The sequence below is a fragment of the Rissa tridactyla genome, chromosome 1 (assembly GCF_028500815.1).
Source record: "Rissa tridactyla isolate bRisTri1 chromosome 1, bRisTri1.patW.cur.20221130, whole genome shotgun sequence".
In the NCBI taxonomy this organism is placed as follows: Eukaryota; Metazoa; Chordata; class Aves; order Charadriiformes; family Laridae; genus Rissa; species Rissa tridactyla.
The window spans coordinates 175,132,967-175,151,028 of record NC_071466.1 but is presented as its reverse complement, the minus strand read 5'-3'; the positions used below and the strand labels follow the sequence as shown (position 1 = coordinate 175,151,028).

The window sequence follows — 18,062 nt, the reverse complement described above, 5'->3', positions numbered from 1 at the left end:
ATTTAGAAGATTCTCTGAATAAAATTCTGTTTTACTGTTGGAGGACAGCACTCTACTATCACATGCTTCTATGTATTCTTCCTTTTCAGATAACACCGACCATTGAAGATGCTAGCGTGTTTAAACACATTGAAGAAGTGCTAAAGAAAAAGTAAATGGGATAATATGTTGGTAACAAACGTGTCAGTTACTGAACTATATGAAGACACTTTGTTAGGAAATACCACATTTTAAAAACTAGTAATGATTTGGGACTAAATTTTTTTACTAGAAATGTTACTGTGTTCTTTACCGTATTGTCACAACCAATGAAGCATAATAAAGTCTCTGCATGTTGTCATTATATGCTGGATGTTAAGGTTGCTAAGAATTGCGAGTAGAATTCATACATTTCTGTAGCCTTAAAGGGAAGGAGCCAGTGGATTATCTATCTCATATGATGTCATTTAACCTTACATTTCAATCCATTATCGTATAACGTGACCACTAATTTGAATTTGGCTAAAAGAGTTTACACAAGGTAAGTAATGAACTGAAGACGGCCATAAAAAGGGATTGTAATATGAGCATTATTGCAGATGTAATTGTCCTCACTTGTAAATTATAAGTCTTTGTCTTTTAAATTTTTATAAATTTTAAAATTTGTTTTCTTGATTCCAGTGATTATTTTTTTTCTAAATCTTTCTGCTATAAATTAGATTCCTAGACTTTATTTACTCAATAATTTCTCAAGTGTCTTTTTTGTAGAATGAAGATAATTTCTGGCTTTCGAATCTGAAAATCTTGATTTCTCCATAGTAATATTGATTATAACCTATGTATTTTAAATAAAGGCAGGCATTTACCCTCTGCATTTTCTGATAATTTTGTTGTTGTGGTTTGTATCACTTATGATAAGGATAACCAGAATGTGCTTTTGCTGACAAAATTAGACATTTCAGGCTCACTGAGATATGTATAACCAAGAATTTTAGCAAACACAGATGCTAGGCAGCCCATTCTTGACTTTAAAGGCCATTTCAAAATACTTACAGCGTTCTCAGCAAACCAGGAGATGGAGGATACACTACTTTACATGCGTTACTTTTCAAGCTGCAGGTTTTTAATTGAACAATAAATTTAAAAATCCTTTTTAAAATATACGTTCGCAGAAAAGTTTAAAAGCAGAGAAGTTACTCAAATTCAGCAATGCTTTCCAGAGGAAGAAACAGTAAGCAATACACAAAATCAGATGATGCTGGTATGAAAGAGAGGTTCCATTCTTAGTCTAAGCTAAAGTAGAACTTAAGCCTAGCCGTATTTTCCTATGGCAGTGCATCCTCAAAAGAGTCCAGAAATACTGCCATCTCCTGTTGGGCAGAGGTAAGGATGATAGGCCTCTTAAGTGATAAAATAAACCAGCAGATTGATGTAGGAGCTAAAAGTGATGGATAGGTGCTAATTCACGTGAGCCATACCCCGATGTTGCCTTGTGTAGAGTCATTGAGCTCTACCAGTTACTTAGGAAATAAATAAAATGTCCATGTGTTTTTCCAGCAGGGACTGCATGCAGCTGAGCCAACTGTGTCGAACCGTGTCATACAGTCATATAATAAAACAGCCTAGTGTGAGTCTGTGCTGTACTTGTTTTTTGGCAAATAATTGCATAAGGTATTCACCTTTATGCGATAAGGTAGCCACCATTATGTATTAAGGTAGGTATTTGATTTAGTTGAAAATCACAATCTGAACAGGGAGTAAAAGCATTTAAAGACTGAGTAAAGGCTAATGATCCTTTACGGTAGATAAGCTAACTATACAGGTTAGTGATTTATGTGTGGGAGTGATTTTGCTGCTCAGAGATGTCCTGATAACTTTCTTGAAGTATTTCTTATATAAGTTGCAGTTAGTTGACGATACTATTTTCTTCCAGATGGATTATTCCAGTCCCAAGGCTTTGCTACTGGAGGTACCAAAGGTACCTGGTAGCGGTAAAGGTACTGGTAAAGGAGGCCCATGCCAAATCATGGAATGCCTTGCAGAGACTGCTGAGTATTTTTCAGTTTCACAGTGCTACAACTTAGCAACCTGTGCTGAGCAGCTACCCAGCAAGAGAGAGGTCTTGGGAGTTGTCACTGATGGTTCTTGGTTTTTTTTAAATCAGGGAGAAACAACAATGGTCTTATCACAGAGAAACTGTGGCACATTCACAAGGTGCGTGCCCATTACTTTTGCACGATGAAAGCTGAGATGTTGTGTATGTTTGCTGTAGTTATCCCAGCTGCAACCATCATGTTGTTATTGCAGACGCAGGGGAGGGGAACTAATTAGTGAGAGCACAAGCTCTCTAGTAAAGATACTGCAATACGATATAGAAGAGAATTAATTTCCTAGATCTTGTACTGTTTTCCCAATGACATCTTATGTTCCTACACCAGTTTCTCCATTTGTAAGGAAAGGCTATCTGTCTACTTTGGGGCTCTTTTTTTTTTAAGGAAGAGAGAATTAATATCACTTTATTTTTTTTTAACCTAGCATTAATAATGGATATTTAGGCACTTATGTTTCTAAGGGGCTGTTTGCTTATAGTAATATCAACAAGAAACAATTATCTGTCCTCTGAACTGTTTGTGAAGAGCATGAATAGTTAGCATTCTTAAAGTGACTGCACGATAAAAATGTTTGTAGTAACTTTTGCTTTCTGAGGAAGCCTGAGGTTTTTGTTTGTTTGGTTGGTTGGTTTAAATCTTTTTTTTCTGTTTTGGTGAGAATCATTTAAGATAAAGACTGGGATAAAGCAAAGGGAGCCGAGTGGTCAGGTTTACTCACTCTGCTACTGCCCTGGTACTGTGGAGGATTCCAGAAATGCCAAAAGTCTCATTCATCAGCATGCAGAAAACCCAGACAGAAAGCCACTTTATTGCAGCAGTAGAGTATGGAAAAGCTGTTGCTTCACAGGCATTGTTTTTGTTTTCCAGAGGAGCCTTTTGCTGAGGAACTGTGATTGCAGAATGCTTTGTCTACTGCTTTAGCTTTGTGGGGAGCTGGAGAAAGGGAGAAGGAGTAGCCATTCCCGTGCACAGCCCTGGTGCTGCCCAAGAGCCTGGTTTACACCATCAAGGAAGAACAAGCCCATTTAACAAGTGGTAGGAGAGCACTGATTTTCTTAATTTTGTTCTTAGAGAGAAGCATGTGGGTGGATTTGAATGGCCAGGGAGTTATTGAAACTTGGCTGGAAGAGGTTGATGTAATAATTATTCCCAGTGTGCTGAAAGGGTCAGAGCCAACTAGACAACATTTAGCATAGCCACGGTTTCTAGCTGTTGACAGTAGAGCTTCAGCTCATATAGAGGACACAGGGATGTACTAGGAGATTTTATATGTTTGCCTTAGATTAAAACTGAAGTCACAATAATACTCTTTAAAATATATATATTTTTAATTCTTCTGGTCTGCTTTCTTCCACTATGGAAATAAATAATTTGGGGGTGCTGTACTCCTAGGGCAGGATACCTGCAGTTTTGGTTGCAAGATCTTTCTCATTCTTTTCCCCAACACACCGCATTCCCCTCCGCCCCCCCTGAATTTGAGCGTGGGCTGTCTCAATGTCGGCTGCAAAAGACATTCTTTAAAAGGGGAGCTGGCATTGACGAGGGGAAGTGTATTCAAATGATACTGCAACCACTGAAAATGGTGTTTGCACTGCTTTACTTCCTGACATTCTGGACTAAAATAATCCCAAAGGAGGCTGGGGGAGGAGAAGAGAGAATATCAGCAACGATGTCTGTTTAAGCCTGCGGAACTGCACGTCCAAGAGCCGTGTCTTGATGCAGTTGTGTGCGAGCTCCAGCCATGGCGCACCCATCAGCAAGTTCAGTGCTCCCTCTCGTGGCAGGTTCTGACCAGTGAATCCATTGTAACTCGGACCTCTTAGTAGCAAAACGTGCGTACGCTTAGCTATGAGAACTATTTGGCATACAAACTATTTTAATGCTACTATGTACCAAGCTTAATAGACTTATAAACACAAATAGCACTGAATTCTTTTTTATTGACATTGGGGGAGAAAAATCTTTCACCATCTGATTGACTGAAGTTTGCCAAATGAAAATAGACAAAACAAATGTTTATGTACGTGCAAACATTGCAGATCAAACTGCTAAAAGAAATAACTAAAAGACAGGTCTTGAGCTAAGATCAAGCAGCAGAAAAATAGCAAATAGGTAAATGACTATTAAGTAGGTCTTACTTTGAAACTTCCCATTTAAACGAAGAATAAACAACAATAACACCACCAAATAAAGCCACAGCAGGTAATAGTTGCTCTTCTAAACTTTTATACACTATATATTAATCACTCTGTCTTTCAGTTATTTCCTCTGATAAAACTGACTTCTGTGAAGTCTCAGCAAGGCCATCTTGGCTAAAAGCATAACGTTAGACAGGAGCCTGTCTAATGCCCTGTTATAATGAAGAAATGGTGGGGTTTGGCTTCTCTTTTCCTTCTTGTTCTTTGTTGAATATATCTGGAAACAAGAATCTGATTCTATGCAAATATTAGGTTTAATTTTCCAATGCTGGCTGGTGTCTGAAGATCCTGGAACGAAAAGGTGGCTCTTGGTAAAGCAAGTTTCTTCTTGGTCCGCAGGTAACATAGAAGAAAGTTTTTGGTTTTTTTTTGTATAAATCATGTTTTATTAAATAGCTTTTTTTTTTTTTTTTTTTTGTAAACAGTTCTTCTGGGTTTATTTGTTTGTTTTTAAGAGGTGAGCCATCATGGTGCTTCTCTACAGATATCACACATTTCCATTTTGTCTTTAGAAGTCCATTTGGGCTCCAGTTCCAGGTTATGGCATCCTATTATACATCATCAGAGGCAGGTGTTCAGCTTTAAATATTGACAGATTTTTCTCAGTAGGAACATGTTGAAGCTTCTAACTCTGCTAAACATATTCATTTGACTGTTACAATCCAAAAACCGTAAAAATGGTGGAATGGAAAGATACAAACAGTATTATTGACACTGTATTGTCAAATGTTTGCACTGAGACCCCATGTACCATAGATTTTATTTTTAAAAAATCATATTTATATCCATTTACATAAGACTTACACATTTTAAAAGAAATACATACACAGTAAATACGTAAATGTCTAGTATTTTACAATAAAACAGAAGGAACAATGTAAAAATGAGTGGCTTCATTTGATAAAAGCTTTGGATGTGCACTACTGCCAAATTTCTGATGACAGAGATGCTGAGAGGAAAGGGGGAGGTTGTTTTGTTTTTCTTTTTTTTTTTTTCATGGTAATTCAGGTATTTTTTTATTCTTGTTTTAAACTAACCAATACATGAAAGGAACATCATATCTGTTTGTCTGATAAACCTTATGTGTTCTCTTCCCTATTACCCTGTTCTTGCAGAGAGTTTTAATGCTCTTTTTCCTAAGTAGTGGTAGTGCACTTCAGGTGAAGTAGAAGAAAGAGATGACATCTAAGGGAAAAAATAAACAAATATTAATTAGTGAGATTCTTTGATTCTAATCTGGTCTAGAATGCAATGACACCAGAAAATATTATAGCACTAAGTAAGCTGTTGCGTGTTTTACTAAAACACGGGGTTTGAGTATTTGAGGGACACATTCATTTATTGTTTAATTTTACATCTGCAACATAAATCTATTAGTAATGCATTTTAATCTTTTACTAATGTATACTGATTTTTGTCCTAGATCAAAACAGACTCCTGCTTATGTTCATTTTACTTTTTTTTTTCTTGCTGTTTTGATTCAGCAGTGGGGTTAGTTTCCTGCATCTGGAGACCTTCGCCTGTTTGGCACAAGGCTGAACACACATTTTAAGTGTATAAACTTTGTTGATGTACTCCATGATTCCCCTGGTTCACTGCAGCTCAACAGCATTTACCATTTTCACCCTGACGATTTCTTTGCTACCAACCAGCTGTTTCCAGATTATCGCTCACATCTTTTTGGAACTCTTTTTCTCCATCTGTCTTTACAAATCCTCTTTGGAACCCTTCATTGATAAAGTACATTGATTTTGCCAAATTCCCTTTGACATTTCATTAGAATAAAAGTGAAACTAGTATATTCTGTTGCCCCAGCCTGTGGCAATGAAACTGTCCTGGCTGAGCCTTCGGACACGGTGGTGACAAATATTTCAAAAGAGAAGAGTGCCGGGAAAGCTTAGGCAGTGCGACTGCCAAATCCACTGGCTGTGCAACGCCACTGCAGACGCGCAGCTGGGCAGCATACGACTACCACAGCAGAAAGCTTGACCTGTCTCGTGCTCTAGGGTAAACTTTGCAAGATTAAATAGCCAGACAAGAGCAGTCTTAAATGCTCTTATATTTCTAATCTTGAGAGTGCACTCGAACTGAGCGGTGCAGAATATGCCCATGTAACTGTTCTGAGAGGGTCAGTTCGTGGTTTCTGGCAGCTTGCCATGGTGGTTTCAACAGATGTTTTGAAAAAATACCTGAAATGCAACTTGAGAGCTTATGAATTAGACCCAGCTGTTGTGAAGAAACACCCTAAGACCCTGTAAGGTTTTACCTAATTGGTATTGTTGGCAGAAACTATTTTGAAATACAAGGCTTTGACATTCTCTGTAGGAAAGGTGAGTAGCAGAATGCAAGAATCTGTAGCCTGCTGTGATCACAGGCCATATCATTTGTTCCACATGCAACCCGTTTGCAGCTCACTTTTCAGTCTGCTCTTCATATGCAGTATGAAGTGCTTTAGTATATATACCTTTAGTCTTAAAAAATTCTCTTGTATGGTTGTTGTATGATGGCTCATCCAGCTATCCGTCCCCTCTGCTTCTTGGCTAGAGCCAGTCCCTGATTCTACGTGTGCTGATAGTTTAGTCACCAGAGTAACAGCTACTGATCTATCCTAGGCAAGGTGTTACAAGCCTGGGTCTCGGGCTGACCTGGATCTGGAAAATTTCAGGAGGCATGTTGTGATGAAGAATCTTCCCTTTTGTCCAAGTATCAGTCAGTTCTTTCCATGAAGAAACTGTTACTCAGGAACTGTGATCACAAAATTCTGAAAACTCTTCTGCACTCCTTCAGCCAACTTCACATCCCCCATATGAGCAGTTTTTGTTTAGGCATTCATCCTTGAGATTCAAGTAATTTTTTTAAGTTTTCAAGTTTGGTATAATAATGAAGGAAATCTTTTCCCTGCATATTTTTTTATATAATCCAAAATTATTTTAACTTGCTCTGTGGTTTCTAAGCTGCATGATATTTTGAAATTACTTATGAGCAGCGCATGTGCTAAAGTTCTAGTTCACACCATCTTGTTGCTTCTCTAAAAGGAGTATATAATAAGTGAAAAGAAATAGCAGTGTCAGTCATCCTCAATATATTAGCCTTTACAATTTAGATATAAATTTGATATTCTTGTGGAACTTTCAGGCATTTAAGATCAGAATGTAATTGGCAGAATAGTGGACAAGCAGCAAGTACTGATGTGATACGTATCACTGATACTTGAAACGCTACTAACACTCCTATAGAAATTGAAGTTAACTTGCATAGCTTATGTATTTTGAGCAAAAAGACGTTTATACGAAATCCCGTACACATATAGTGCGAGCGAAGTTTGCTACTTTACTTCTGTTTGTGGATTGCTACTTTTTAGACAATTTTTGAATATAGTGGGAATAAACAGTTCGGATAATCTTAAGTTAATTTTTGTTAACATACCAATTTTCAATTTCTGCCCTTGTTGCACTGTTCAGACCTATTGGAAAATATCACCTCATGTGCCTGGCCCATTACTGAGACCTAACAGATAGCTTGGTGTTCAAACTTAATTTCTTGGTCATACTTTATTGCTATCAACATTGCAATTCTGAAGCATATAGAAGAAAAGATACGCATCTCTGCTATCAGTTTCTACCCCCACTGAACCCAGTGAGAGTACTGTCGTTGACTGTACTGATGGAACACCAAGCTCTAATCTATACATACGTACGCATAAAAAGATTTATATAGTTTACGTGCTTCATCTTTGTAGGGTCTGCTTTGTAGGGCCAGCTGCTAAACTTACCTATGTTAGACAAAAAAATGAAAATCTCCTGTGCTTATTTTTCAGTGGTGGCATGAAAAGTTCCCTTTTCAACTCGATTAAGATTTTATACTCTTTCAGTCTCCTGAAGATCTCTGAAGTAAGGCTTATGTCATCAGCAGGATCCTGAGCAGTCTATGTTTTCCACTGGTAATATTTGCTGTTCTTAAGCATTTTTTTGAACATTCCCAGAATTAGTAAAATCTCAATGGCCCCAAGCCTCTCCCAGCCTTGGGAATCTAAAAAAAGGACATTTTGCAGATCCTGGCATGTCTTGCGTACAGTGTGTAACAGCTATCCGAGCATCTTTAATGCCTGGTGAGGTTTTGGTGCTATCCAGATATTCTTTTCCAGCTCCCCTATTATCCCCTGAGTAACTAAATGGAAAAGAAAACTGTTCCATTGAGAAAATATTAGCATGAAATGGTGCCATATTGATGAAAGCGCTCATCACATTAGTATTTTTTGCAAAACTTGTGATGTAGCAGAAAACACTGTGTTTCCCCAGAACTCTGGAAGAGTGAATCTGTGCGATCCATAGCCATATTAAAGAGATAAGTGGTGAGAAATGCAACATGAATTCCAGTACTAGATTTGATCCAAAAGTTGCATTCAGCTCAGAATATCCTTTCTTTGCCACTGATCAATTCTGAATGATTTGAGAAGTGCAGGAATGTCTGTCATAGATGACTTTGGAAGATATTCTGTATAGGGGAAGTTTTGTTCTAGCTTTATTCGGCTAAATGGAGGCATATCTCTCCTTTAAAAAAAAAAAAGTCAGTTTCTTCTGCTTTACTAGTTTTTGGGGGTTTTTTTCTCTCTCCCTAGCTTCTGGTAGAACTACTTCAAGTTCTCATAAAGTAAATTCACTCCCTGTGCCTACTGCTGTCTCCTCAATTCTAGCTTTAAGTTTGAGAGCGTACAAAATACGTTTTGGTTGGTGAGCTATCATCTGAACAGAGTTGTCTGAAAAATTTTGTCTTATCTGCTGAAGTTGTTTCAGCAGAAAGAATCTGCTCTTTGGGAAAAGAATAGCATAGCGTCTCCTGGACTGAGCTTGGGGCTGTTGTCATGATCAAATGACTACCCTAGTGAGTTTGAGTTAGGTCCTCTGCTCCATGCTGGCCCTTGCTTGAATAATGCCAAGGAATACTGGGTTTAGCGTATAAAGAGCTTTCACGATGGCCCCTTATGAATACTCACAACAATTCAGTGCTGGCTTCTTTGCTAGGCCTTGTCAGCATGAGTATGTGCGAACTGTTGAGCTGTCTAACCTCTGCAGTCGTGATGAAGCAACTGCAAATGGCAAAAAAAAAAAAAAAAAAAAAAAAAAGAAACAAACCAGAACCTCTTTAGAATCACGAAGGAAATAAATCAGTCTGTTTCCCACTGGAAGGGTGACTATTAAATTGCCCTGTGGCTTTCTATGACATGATCTGGGCATGGTCTAGTTCAGAACTCAGAGTTTCTTCATGTCTGGTGTACTATTGAAATCTGTCTAAAGTGAATACAGTTTAAAATTCCATTTTGTCTTTATTTTGTTGGAAGTCCTAATACTGTACCTATCTTTCTGTTTAAGAACTATAGTGTTCTTAGCACTGGGAGATAGGAAGCCAGATCCTGGATGAAGATGTAGGTCTTCAAAGCTACCTAACTTTAAGCCTACCGCCTTCAGTACCCAGCTCAATAATAAACTGTTTGGAGGGGCTCAAGCAAATCACTAAATCTCCCTTGTGTCTTAGTTCCCCATATCTTCTACATCATAGCATGGCTAGAAGATGAAATCCATGAATGTTTGTAAGGTTCTTAGCTGGTAGAGTAATGTGGGCCATGGAAATGCCTAGGGAGCTAGTACCTTTATTTGTACATGGAATTTGCCTTGGAATGGATTCTTGTCTTACAACTTCACCATTGCCAAAAAGTGCAGGATTAAAAGCAAAGCGTGCACATGAGCAGTGGAGTCAATGGAATTAAGTGATGCAATCAGTAAATTATTCCATCTGTAACTGCAACTATAAAGTATATTTTTAAAGGTGAGAAACTTTAATGGAATTTAGATAGCTTTAATGGAATTTAGATGGCAATGTTGTCATACCGAGTTCATTCAAGAGTTACAGAATGTAATCACTACAAGCAGCGTATTAAATTACTTTGAGACAAGTCTATTCATAGACCTAAATTCTCTCATGAGGAAATAAACAGCAGTATTTGAAACGGGCCAATGTGTGTACTGGTACTTCGCAGAACTTCAGGCAGGTATACGTGGCTTTATCATCCACATACCTGAAACAATAGCTGCAATGGGATTTGTCCCTTCTCCCTGCCCTCTTACAATGATTTTAAAATTTTACTTATTGTTTTAATTATGATCTGCTTATTACTTTTCCAGTCATTGCTGAGTTAGTACATCTTTTGGAAGTTAAAAGATTTCCAGAGAAAATTAAGACTGGTATACAGTAACTCAATTAGTACCTGAAATTCAGTCTTTGCTAACTACGCTACCTGTCTGATTGTTATTAATTGTTAGCAACTTGAGGTATTTGATGGTCAAGGCTAAGCTACTTAGGTTGAAAGAAAATAAAGGTGACAGCCCTTTCTAAGTTCATTCTCTACCTGCTAAAGAGACTAATGAGCTGAAACATTTTCTTAGAAATGAATAGCATGCCAAGTCAGTGCTTTTCCATTCCCTAATTCAACTCTCCCGAACTCCACTCATCCTTGTACTAGTTGGGTGAATGCAGCTGTTACGGTGCAAGACAGACATGCACTAAAAGTCAGTTTAACATGCTAGAATAAGCCTCTTGCTTCCCAAGAGTAAGTGCAGAAATGACTGCATACCATCAGTCGCCATCTTCCGCGACTGCCCTGATGTTGTGGTTAATCGGAACCCAGCCGGCAGCGTTTCCGAGGAGCCCGGCATCATGCTGATCCCGTGAACCTCACGCGGAGGAAACTGTCGTCGCCAGGAGGGGCCACGTCTGAAGTTCTTGTCGTCGCTCTGTCAACACACAGAGTTGTATTGGATAAAGCTAAAGGAAATTTTTTGAGTAATTATGCTGCCGCCTGCTGCCTCTCCCACTGTCAGGCATATTCCGCAGTAACTACTCTGCGTTGTTGCGCTGCATCTAGTAACTGCAGTGCATTTGAGACACTCTTGTAAAAGTAAATGCTTTAGAAATAGTAAATGCTAGCGTGGAAAATTCTTCTTAAATCTCTGGTTTGATATAATAATAATATAATATAATAATATATAATTAGTTATAATATAAGGTTTTACTATCAGCTTAAGTAGAACTTTCTTAAAAGTAAGATCTCTTCCAAATACAGTGACAGAAAGTGCAGTGGTTTGTTACTGCATTAGGAGGCTTAGGTTAAATGCTAACAAAGAATTACACACTCAGGGGCATGCACACAATTCATAAGCATCTCACATTTTCAGCAACTCCCTAAAAGTCTTATTCCTCCTCATGTGCAGAAGTCCAAGGCTTGAACATTTTTGCGCTGACTCTTACCTTAAGATGAATATTTTCCATAGGTGGATTTGAGATTCTCCATCCTAGATAACTGCCCCAAATCCCACTCTATTACATATTGATTAACTTTGAAGAACCAAAAAAACCCGCCCCATCAAAACCCCACTTTTCTTCTTTCTTCTTTATTTTTAAAGCAAGGGTGTAAGTGTGCTAAACAACAGGTTGCACACACATCCACCCACCCACCCCTGCCCCGGCCAGTGAAACTTCCACCCCTTTCTGCATGTTTCCTCTGCGGAAAAATGTTCATCTCAAGGTAAGAGTGCAGTGCCGAATTCAGCATCCAAAATGATGACTATGTAGCCATACTGAGATTACTTTAAAAACCTTGACTTGGCATTTCCTAATTTCTTAAAGCTGTAACTGACTCTTTTTAACAATGTGTGAATAAACATGTCTTCATGCATTCAATTTAAGTTTTATATTTTACTGTGATATTTTATAAATACTGAAAATAAAATTAATTACTTCCTCAAGTCGTCTTTCAGTTCCTAGTGCTAAAAGGTTGTTGTATTCTCTCTCAAGGATCTGCCGTGCCTAGAGATACCAAAGTAAAAAATTAAAATGGTTGAAGATGAAGAAAAAGCAACAATGGGTACAGATTAACCAGAAGTAGCGCGAGCAAACTTGCCTGGGTGTTTTGTGTTGGAATCTGTAATAATAAAGCTAAACTGCTGTAATCAAAGTTTTCATCCAGTGCTATAAGTGAACCGTGTACACCACTTTCTAGAATATTATTTGCATATTCTCGGAGGCCAATAGCTTGTATCCAGCGGATGACTCGATCATTGCTCCATACCAGCACATCTGTAAGGACATAACACCAGTTCAGTCTCCTGATACCCGGTAACTTCCCAACCGTACAGGTGCATGCGTAAAGTTGTGCATGCACTGTGGATGTCATACTGCTTTATTTCTTAAATGAGGAATGCCAGCAAACTATTCATATAGCTTTAATATCTCCTAGTCAAAACCCTGTGTGATTTTAGCTACCTTCAAGGTAAATGTTCATTCTAAATAATTTTGCCAAAGGAGAAAGGTGACTCCAGAGGACATCTCCAGAATGTAATGCCTCCCACCTCCTGCAGATACCCTTTTCAATTCTTAAGCAAGATTTTACAGTTTAACAGTGCAAGGGCACAGGAAAAATACCTGTTCCTCAAGGCTTCACTGGAGAGGTTTGTATTAAACACTTTGAGAGCTGGGTCAGCACCTACCATTTTATAACATGCCATAAAGCAAACCATGAGTTCACAATTTAGAGACTAAAACTATTTTTAGTTCAGAAAGCTGGTTAAGCTGTTAAGGTCCATGCCATTTATAAAGCTAAGGCAACAAAACGAGCTTGGAAACCATTTTTGAGGATTTGGCTATTATAAAAAAAGTATCCTACCCTGCCCGTAAGATTAAAAGAAAGTTACTTATACTGATCTTTTTACTTGGGAGTGGGAAATGTAATACTGAGTTGTGTGTTATTAAACGATGAGGCTTTTTCCTGAACCCTTAGAAGTCCAGCTGATGTAGCTGTTCTGGGAGCAGACATTCTCCATCCTCTGACCATGATCATCCCAGACTTTGGGGTCAGGATCGGCTGAAACACAGCGTGGCAGCCAGGGATCACCGAGACCCAAATCCCGCCTGGGACCGTGTCCAGCTGAACGATGCATGACAGGGTGAAGGTGGCTGTGGGTTATTACCCTTGTCCTAGCCACAACCGGAATTGAAGCAACACCAGAATTTGAGACCAATACCCAATTCCCCAAGTCAGTCCCCAGCTATAACTCACTCAGGCTGACTGACACTGATACCTCCGTATCCAAGGCAAAGTCTCTCCATTACTGCACACCATCATCTGCCTTGCGCGAATGCACACTTTCACTGTAGCCATTCCTCCTTCTAATTTCCTTTTTTTTTTTTCGCCCCAGCTCTTCCAATCAGCATTGTGTTTGAGAAATAACTGCTGCATTTGCTAGAGCTGGAAACGCTTAAAGGAATCAAAGGCTTCACTTCTGATAATGGGAAAAAAACCAACAACCCTAACAGTTACATATAAAAGGGACCTTGCAGTGAGCCTGCAACTGCCCTAGAGAGCTTCATACAGAAAAATACTTTTAAATCAGCTGTTAAGTCTTAGAAGGCCAGTTCTTTTAGGAAGTACTCTTATATATCAACCAACTGCCTCAGTGGCCACCTCTCCAAGCAACATACTCTATAATACACATTTTGAAGTAAGAAACCAAAGGCTAAGGTTTTCAAAAGCAGGAGCACAGTCTTAGGGTCCTGAGTGCTCTGATTTCCCAGCGTTGCCCCCAGCACGTCCCATTGATCTGCGGGCTGTTTGGCCTTCCGAGACTGAAAGAAGCTAGGACAAAGTCTGTCCCCAAAATCCAATTTAGCAAAACGTATGTATCAAACCACCATTCCGAATTGCAGCCCCAATTTAGCAAAGTACTTAACTGTGCCTAATTTAAGGAGATGCCTGGTGTTCTGAAGACAGATGGACTTCTGTTAGTTTTACTTAAAGCACATGCTTAAATGCTTTGCTAAAATGACATGACAAGGGGTTAATAGTGCCAAACTTCGAAAGAAGAAACATTCCCAGAATTCGTTCCCAGGAACTATCACCTTTTATTTCATGCTGACTCATTTCTCTTCGCTTTTCCAGTTCTTTTCTATCATAATTCAACCTCTTTAAACACATGATTCCATATTGCAAGCTTGTTCTGTTATTTAAAGAGAAACATTTACAAAGTTAATAAAGATAATTTTGAAGATGGGAACATATGTAGGATGCATTTCCTGCATTTCACATGAGGTGTTTCATGATGCCCATGTAGCAAATCTTGAGGACAGAGGGGAGAGCAAAGCCATTAAAAAAACTCCACAGACTTCAAAAATGAAATGGACAAAACCAAAATGAGTATGTTTGAATAAATGTTCCAGCATAAGAAACCCAAAACATTAAAAATGATATCCAGAAAAGGTCAACCCTTGCGAGCCATGAAATGTTTTGTCAAACATTTTGTCTCAAAAAAGTGCAAATTGGATAGTACATTAAAAAAAAAAATCCACTTCTTGTCACATAAACATCATTCTCCCTAAAGTCTAAATGCCTTTATTTCCATATTTCCAATTTAGCTTCCTGGCTATATCCCTAGATAACGCAAACAACTGTCAATTTGCTTGTACTGTTAACAGCTTTTATGTGCTACACACAATAGCTTTTCATTATTATGAGATCTCAGGGCTCCAAATCTTGGTCTACCATTTTCTGATACTTTGAACCACTCAATAAATTATTACTGTTTCTGTGTTGTCAAGGCTTTATTTATATACTAAGGGTTCCCCGCTTGTTCAGAAATTTATCTGTCCCCGCTTGTTCAGAAATTTATCTGTACCAATATCTTAGTTACGAAAGACATAATTGCGATGCAGTTGCTCTTGCTAAAGGAATCTCTCTCAATTCAGGTTTCCGACACTCACTTTTCAGCACTCACTTTTCTGTGTGGTTTTCCGCACCAGAACAACAGAAAGTAAGTGTTATTTATTCTGTGCAGCACTGAGCACTACTTCAGACACATAAACGTCTTTATAAGTGTAGTCTTTACACCAACATACCGATGAAAGCTATCCACCATTTTTAAGTGCACACGCAGATCTTTCTTTGTCAGGTGATCTAACATCCTCGCATCTACCAGGCATTCCATAAAATAACTTCGGTACTGAGGTAAACCCAGACTGGGGAGCCATTCGTTACCTATCCATTCGTGGTTCATATCACCATAAGCCAGAGTCTACAGGAAAGAAAAAAATGGAGTGGGAATAAATTCTTGAGTTTATTCAAGGTTGCACCACAGACTGAAGACAGAATACATATATGCGCTGATATTTTCTAGTGAGACTTCCTCACTCTCACTAGTGAGAGTTCTAGTGAGACTTTAGAAATTCTAAAAGAAAAGCATGCCGGTTTTTCACCGTTTTGACATTTGAGGTGGAAGTCACTGTGAGATATTTGTTACTAATAGCAGTTTTGCCTATTCCGTCTTGTTTTATATCTTTGTAAAATGTAATTTTTTGCAATAAGAAATCGTAGTTTAAATTCTGAGTTTTAAATGCAAGGAAACGTATTATGCAATGAAAATGTGTTTGTTTCATAATCTTACTTGCTTTCAATCGCCCTCCTAGAATATTTATGCTCGGCAGATCCTACATTAAACTTGGTAATACAAATATGGCCCCAGGGAAACAACTGATGTTTGTGTCACTGATTAGTGAGGGGTAGGAGTTCCTAAATAGGATCTAATGACTTACCTGACCTGCCTTCAGCATCAGCCAGAGCAGGTGACCAAATACATTCTATTAATGAGGTCTTTTCAGCCATGAACAGCTTAAATCTAAGTGCCTCATATGTGAAGCTCAATAAATTAATTGTTTAAATAGGAGCAAACCAGGTTCCTCCCAAAAGTTAGCATTCAAGCATTAAGCTACTTCACCATTCAGATGAAATTTGAATAGGGTGAAGAACAAAGTACATGAAAAACACACATGCACGTTGAGCTATTTTTATATGGGTTGTGCAATTATTATGCAAAATAGATAGATTGTACATCTCAGTATTGCCAATTATTTTGGTACTACTAAAACTTAACAGAAAAGAGAACTCATAAATGGCAAGATTAACACCTCCTCCATAGGATCGTGCTCATCTTTGAGCATCACTTTCAAGCCTAACTATCCTTTTGTTTTCATTTTGAATGTCTCCTGTCATTACAGACAAAAGGATAACACAGTGCAAGCTGGATATATTTTCTGTGGGGGAAAATATAGTCCCCCCATCTCTCATTCTTGTGAGATTTTGGAGAGAAAAGGAATGCCATAAGTAAACAGAGAAAGAGTATGTAAGTGTGTGCATACATTATAGAGGGAGAAAGAAGCTGAAGAATATAAGTAATTGATAGTTTAAGTAAAGTGAAAAATTTTGTTCCTAATTATACAAGACTATTTGTAGACTGATACGCGGGTGCGATTTATACAATCGTCCTAAAAAAAAATCTAGTGTAGTTTTAGAAATGTTAGTTCTCAAACTCTTGGCATATTTTCATAGAACCATAGGGTTGGAAGGGACCTCTGGAGATCATCTAGTCCAACCCCCTGCCAGAGCAGGGTTCACCTAGACCAGGATGCACAGGAACGCGTCCAGGTGGGTTTGGAATGTCTCCAGAGTTGGAGACTCCACCACCTCTCTGGGCAGCCTGTGCCAAGGCTCTGCCACCCTCAAAGTAAAGAAGTTCCTCCTCATGTTTAGGTGGAACTTCCTATGCTCAAGTTTGTGCCCGTTACCTCTTGTCCTGTCGCTGGGCACCAGTATTTATTAGCCTATTCTCAAAAATGAGGAAAATACTTTTTCTAGATTCAGCTGGGAGGGAAAAGATGTCTCTGGAAAGTAGTAATTTCTTTTAAGAAAACTATTTACAGTATATGTACCTTTTTGTGCTTTATGTAGCAAACTTGTCCGGAGAATCTTTTCTTTGCATTAGAACTCTAAAACATTTAAATCATAATTCAATCATTGACATACTGTCACAATACTATACTCCTCTATGCATATCGATACACCGTTAATGACATTATTATTAGCTTTCCGTTGAAAACGATCATGTGAAAGGGTCATACCTGAGCCCAGCTGCCTTCTTCAGACTCCTTCTGTGTTACCAGCAGGAAGCAATTAGTAAAGCAGGTAAAAAGACAACAAAAATGAATTATAAAAAGATGTGGTTTTCATGTCTCTGTTAATCTTAGTACACATGAAAATATACATGTAAAATGTGCTGATAAAATAACTCCAGTCAGTAGCAATGCCCTGGGCTAAACTACCTTTAAAATTGCAAGACCAAACCCATAAAATCTTAGTAGGGCAAATCTCGCTAAGTTTTCAAGATATAAAATCATTATAGCTTGGTGAAACTTTACAGCATTATCTTAAACACTTTTTATGGTTTCACAATCAAAGCACAACCATTTACTTACACAACTGGGCATTCGAGATGCTATTTTTTGTTTCTAGTTAAATTTTGAACATTCACAATAAAAAGCTGTCTTCTTGTGCATGCATTGTAAAGGAGCTTTTTACATAAGATTTTTTATGGCAAAATTTTATTTTTCTGGCTGGCCAGTTAAACAGGATCAAATCTACTTCTGGTCAGTTGAGTGTTGTTATATTTTTATTTATCTTTACCAACGATAATAAAATTGAAAATGAGCTCAGTTGTAGAAAAAAAAAATATTATTGATGAGAAACTGCTTCATGAATGTTCATGGGAAAACTTAAAATAGTATAGCAAGGTCAAATTCTAAGAAATAAGTCTTTATTGCATGAAAATTTAGCTTCAGTACCTCCCCCACCATTTATGGATTGGGCTGACTATAAAGTTTCCCAAACTGAAGATAGGTT

General features: G+C 38.2%; 2 protein-coding genes across 3 annotated transcripts in view; one reads left to right on the top strand and one right to left on the bottom strand.

Moving 5' to 3' along the window:
• The window catches only part of ACSS3 (acyl-CoA synthetase short chain family member 3), a 93,323-nt gene extending 91,254 nt beyond the window's left edge, over positions 1-2,069 (top strand). The window contains exon 15 of one of the 2 annotated variants that reach the window (XM_054207198.1): positions 90-2,069. In XM_054207198.1, coding sequence (XP_054063173.1) covers positions 90-155 — 66 coding nt within the window. In that variant the 3' untranslated portion in view covers positions 156-2,069. The remainder of the gene's footprint in view (positions 1-89) is intronic. The other variant, XM_054207190.1, reaches the window with a different exon arrangement.
• A 3,320-nt stretch (positions 2,070-5,389) lies between these two features.
• The window catches only part of PPFIA2 (PTPRF interacting protein alpha 2), a 343,185-nt gene continuing 330,512 nt past the window's right edge, over positions 5,390-18,062 (bottom strand). Inside the window, exons 25-32 of the mRNA XM_054207175.1 lie at positions 17,285-17,311; positions 15,230-15,405; positions 14,237-14,334; positions 12,243-12,418; positions 12,080-12,148; positions 10,917-11,076; positions 9,282-9,374; positions 5,390-5,473 (exon numbers count right to left, since the gene is read on the bottom strand). Of these exons, the coding sequence (XP_054063150.1) occupies positions 9,316-9,374; positions 10,917-11,076; positions 12,080-12,148; positions 12,243-12,418; positions 14,237-14,334; positions 15,230-15,405; positions 17,285-17,311 (765 nt within the window). The 3' untranslated portion in view covers positions 5,390-5,473; positions 9,282-9,315. The remainder of the gene's footprint in view (positions 5,474-9,281; positions 9,375-10,916; positions 11,077-12,079; positions 12,149-12,242; positions 12,419-14,236; positions 14,335-15,229; positions 15,406-17,284; positions 17,312-18,062) is intronic.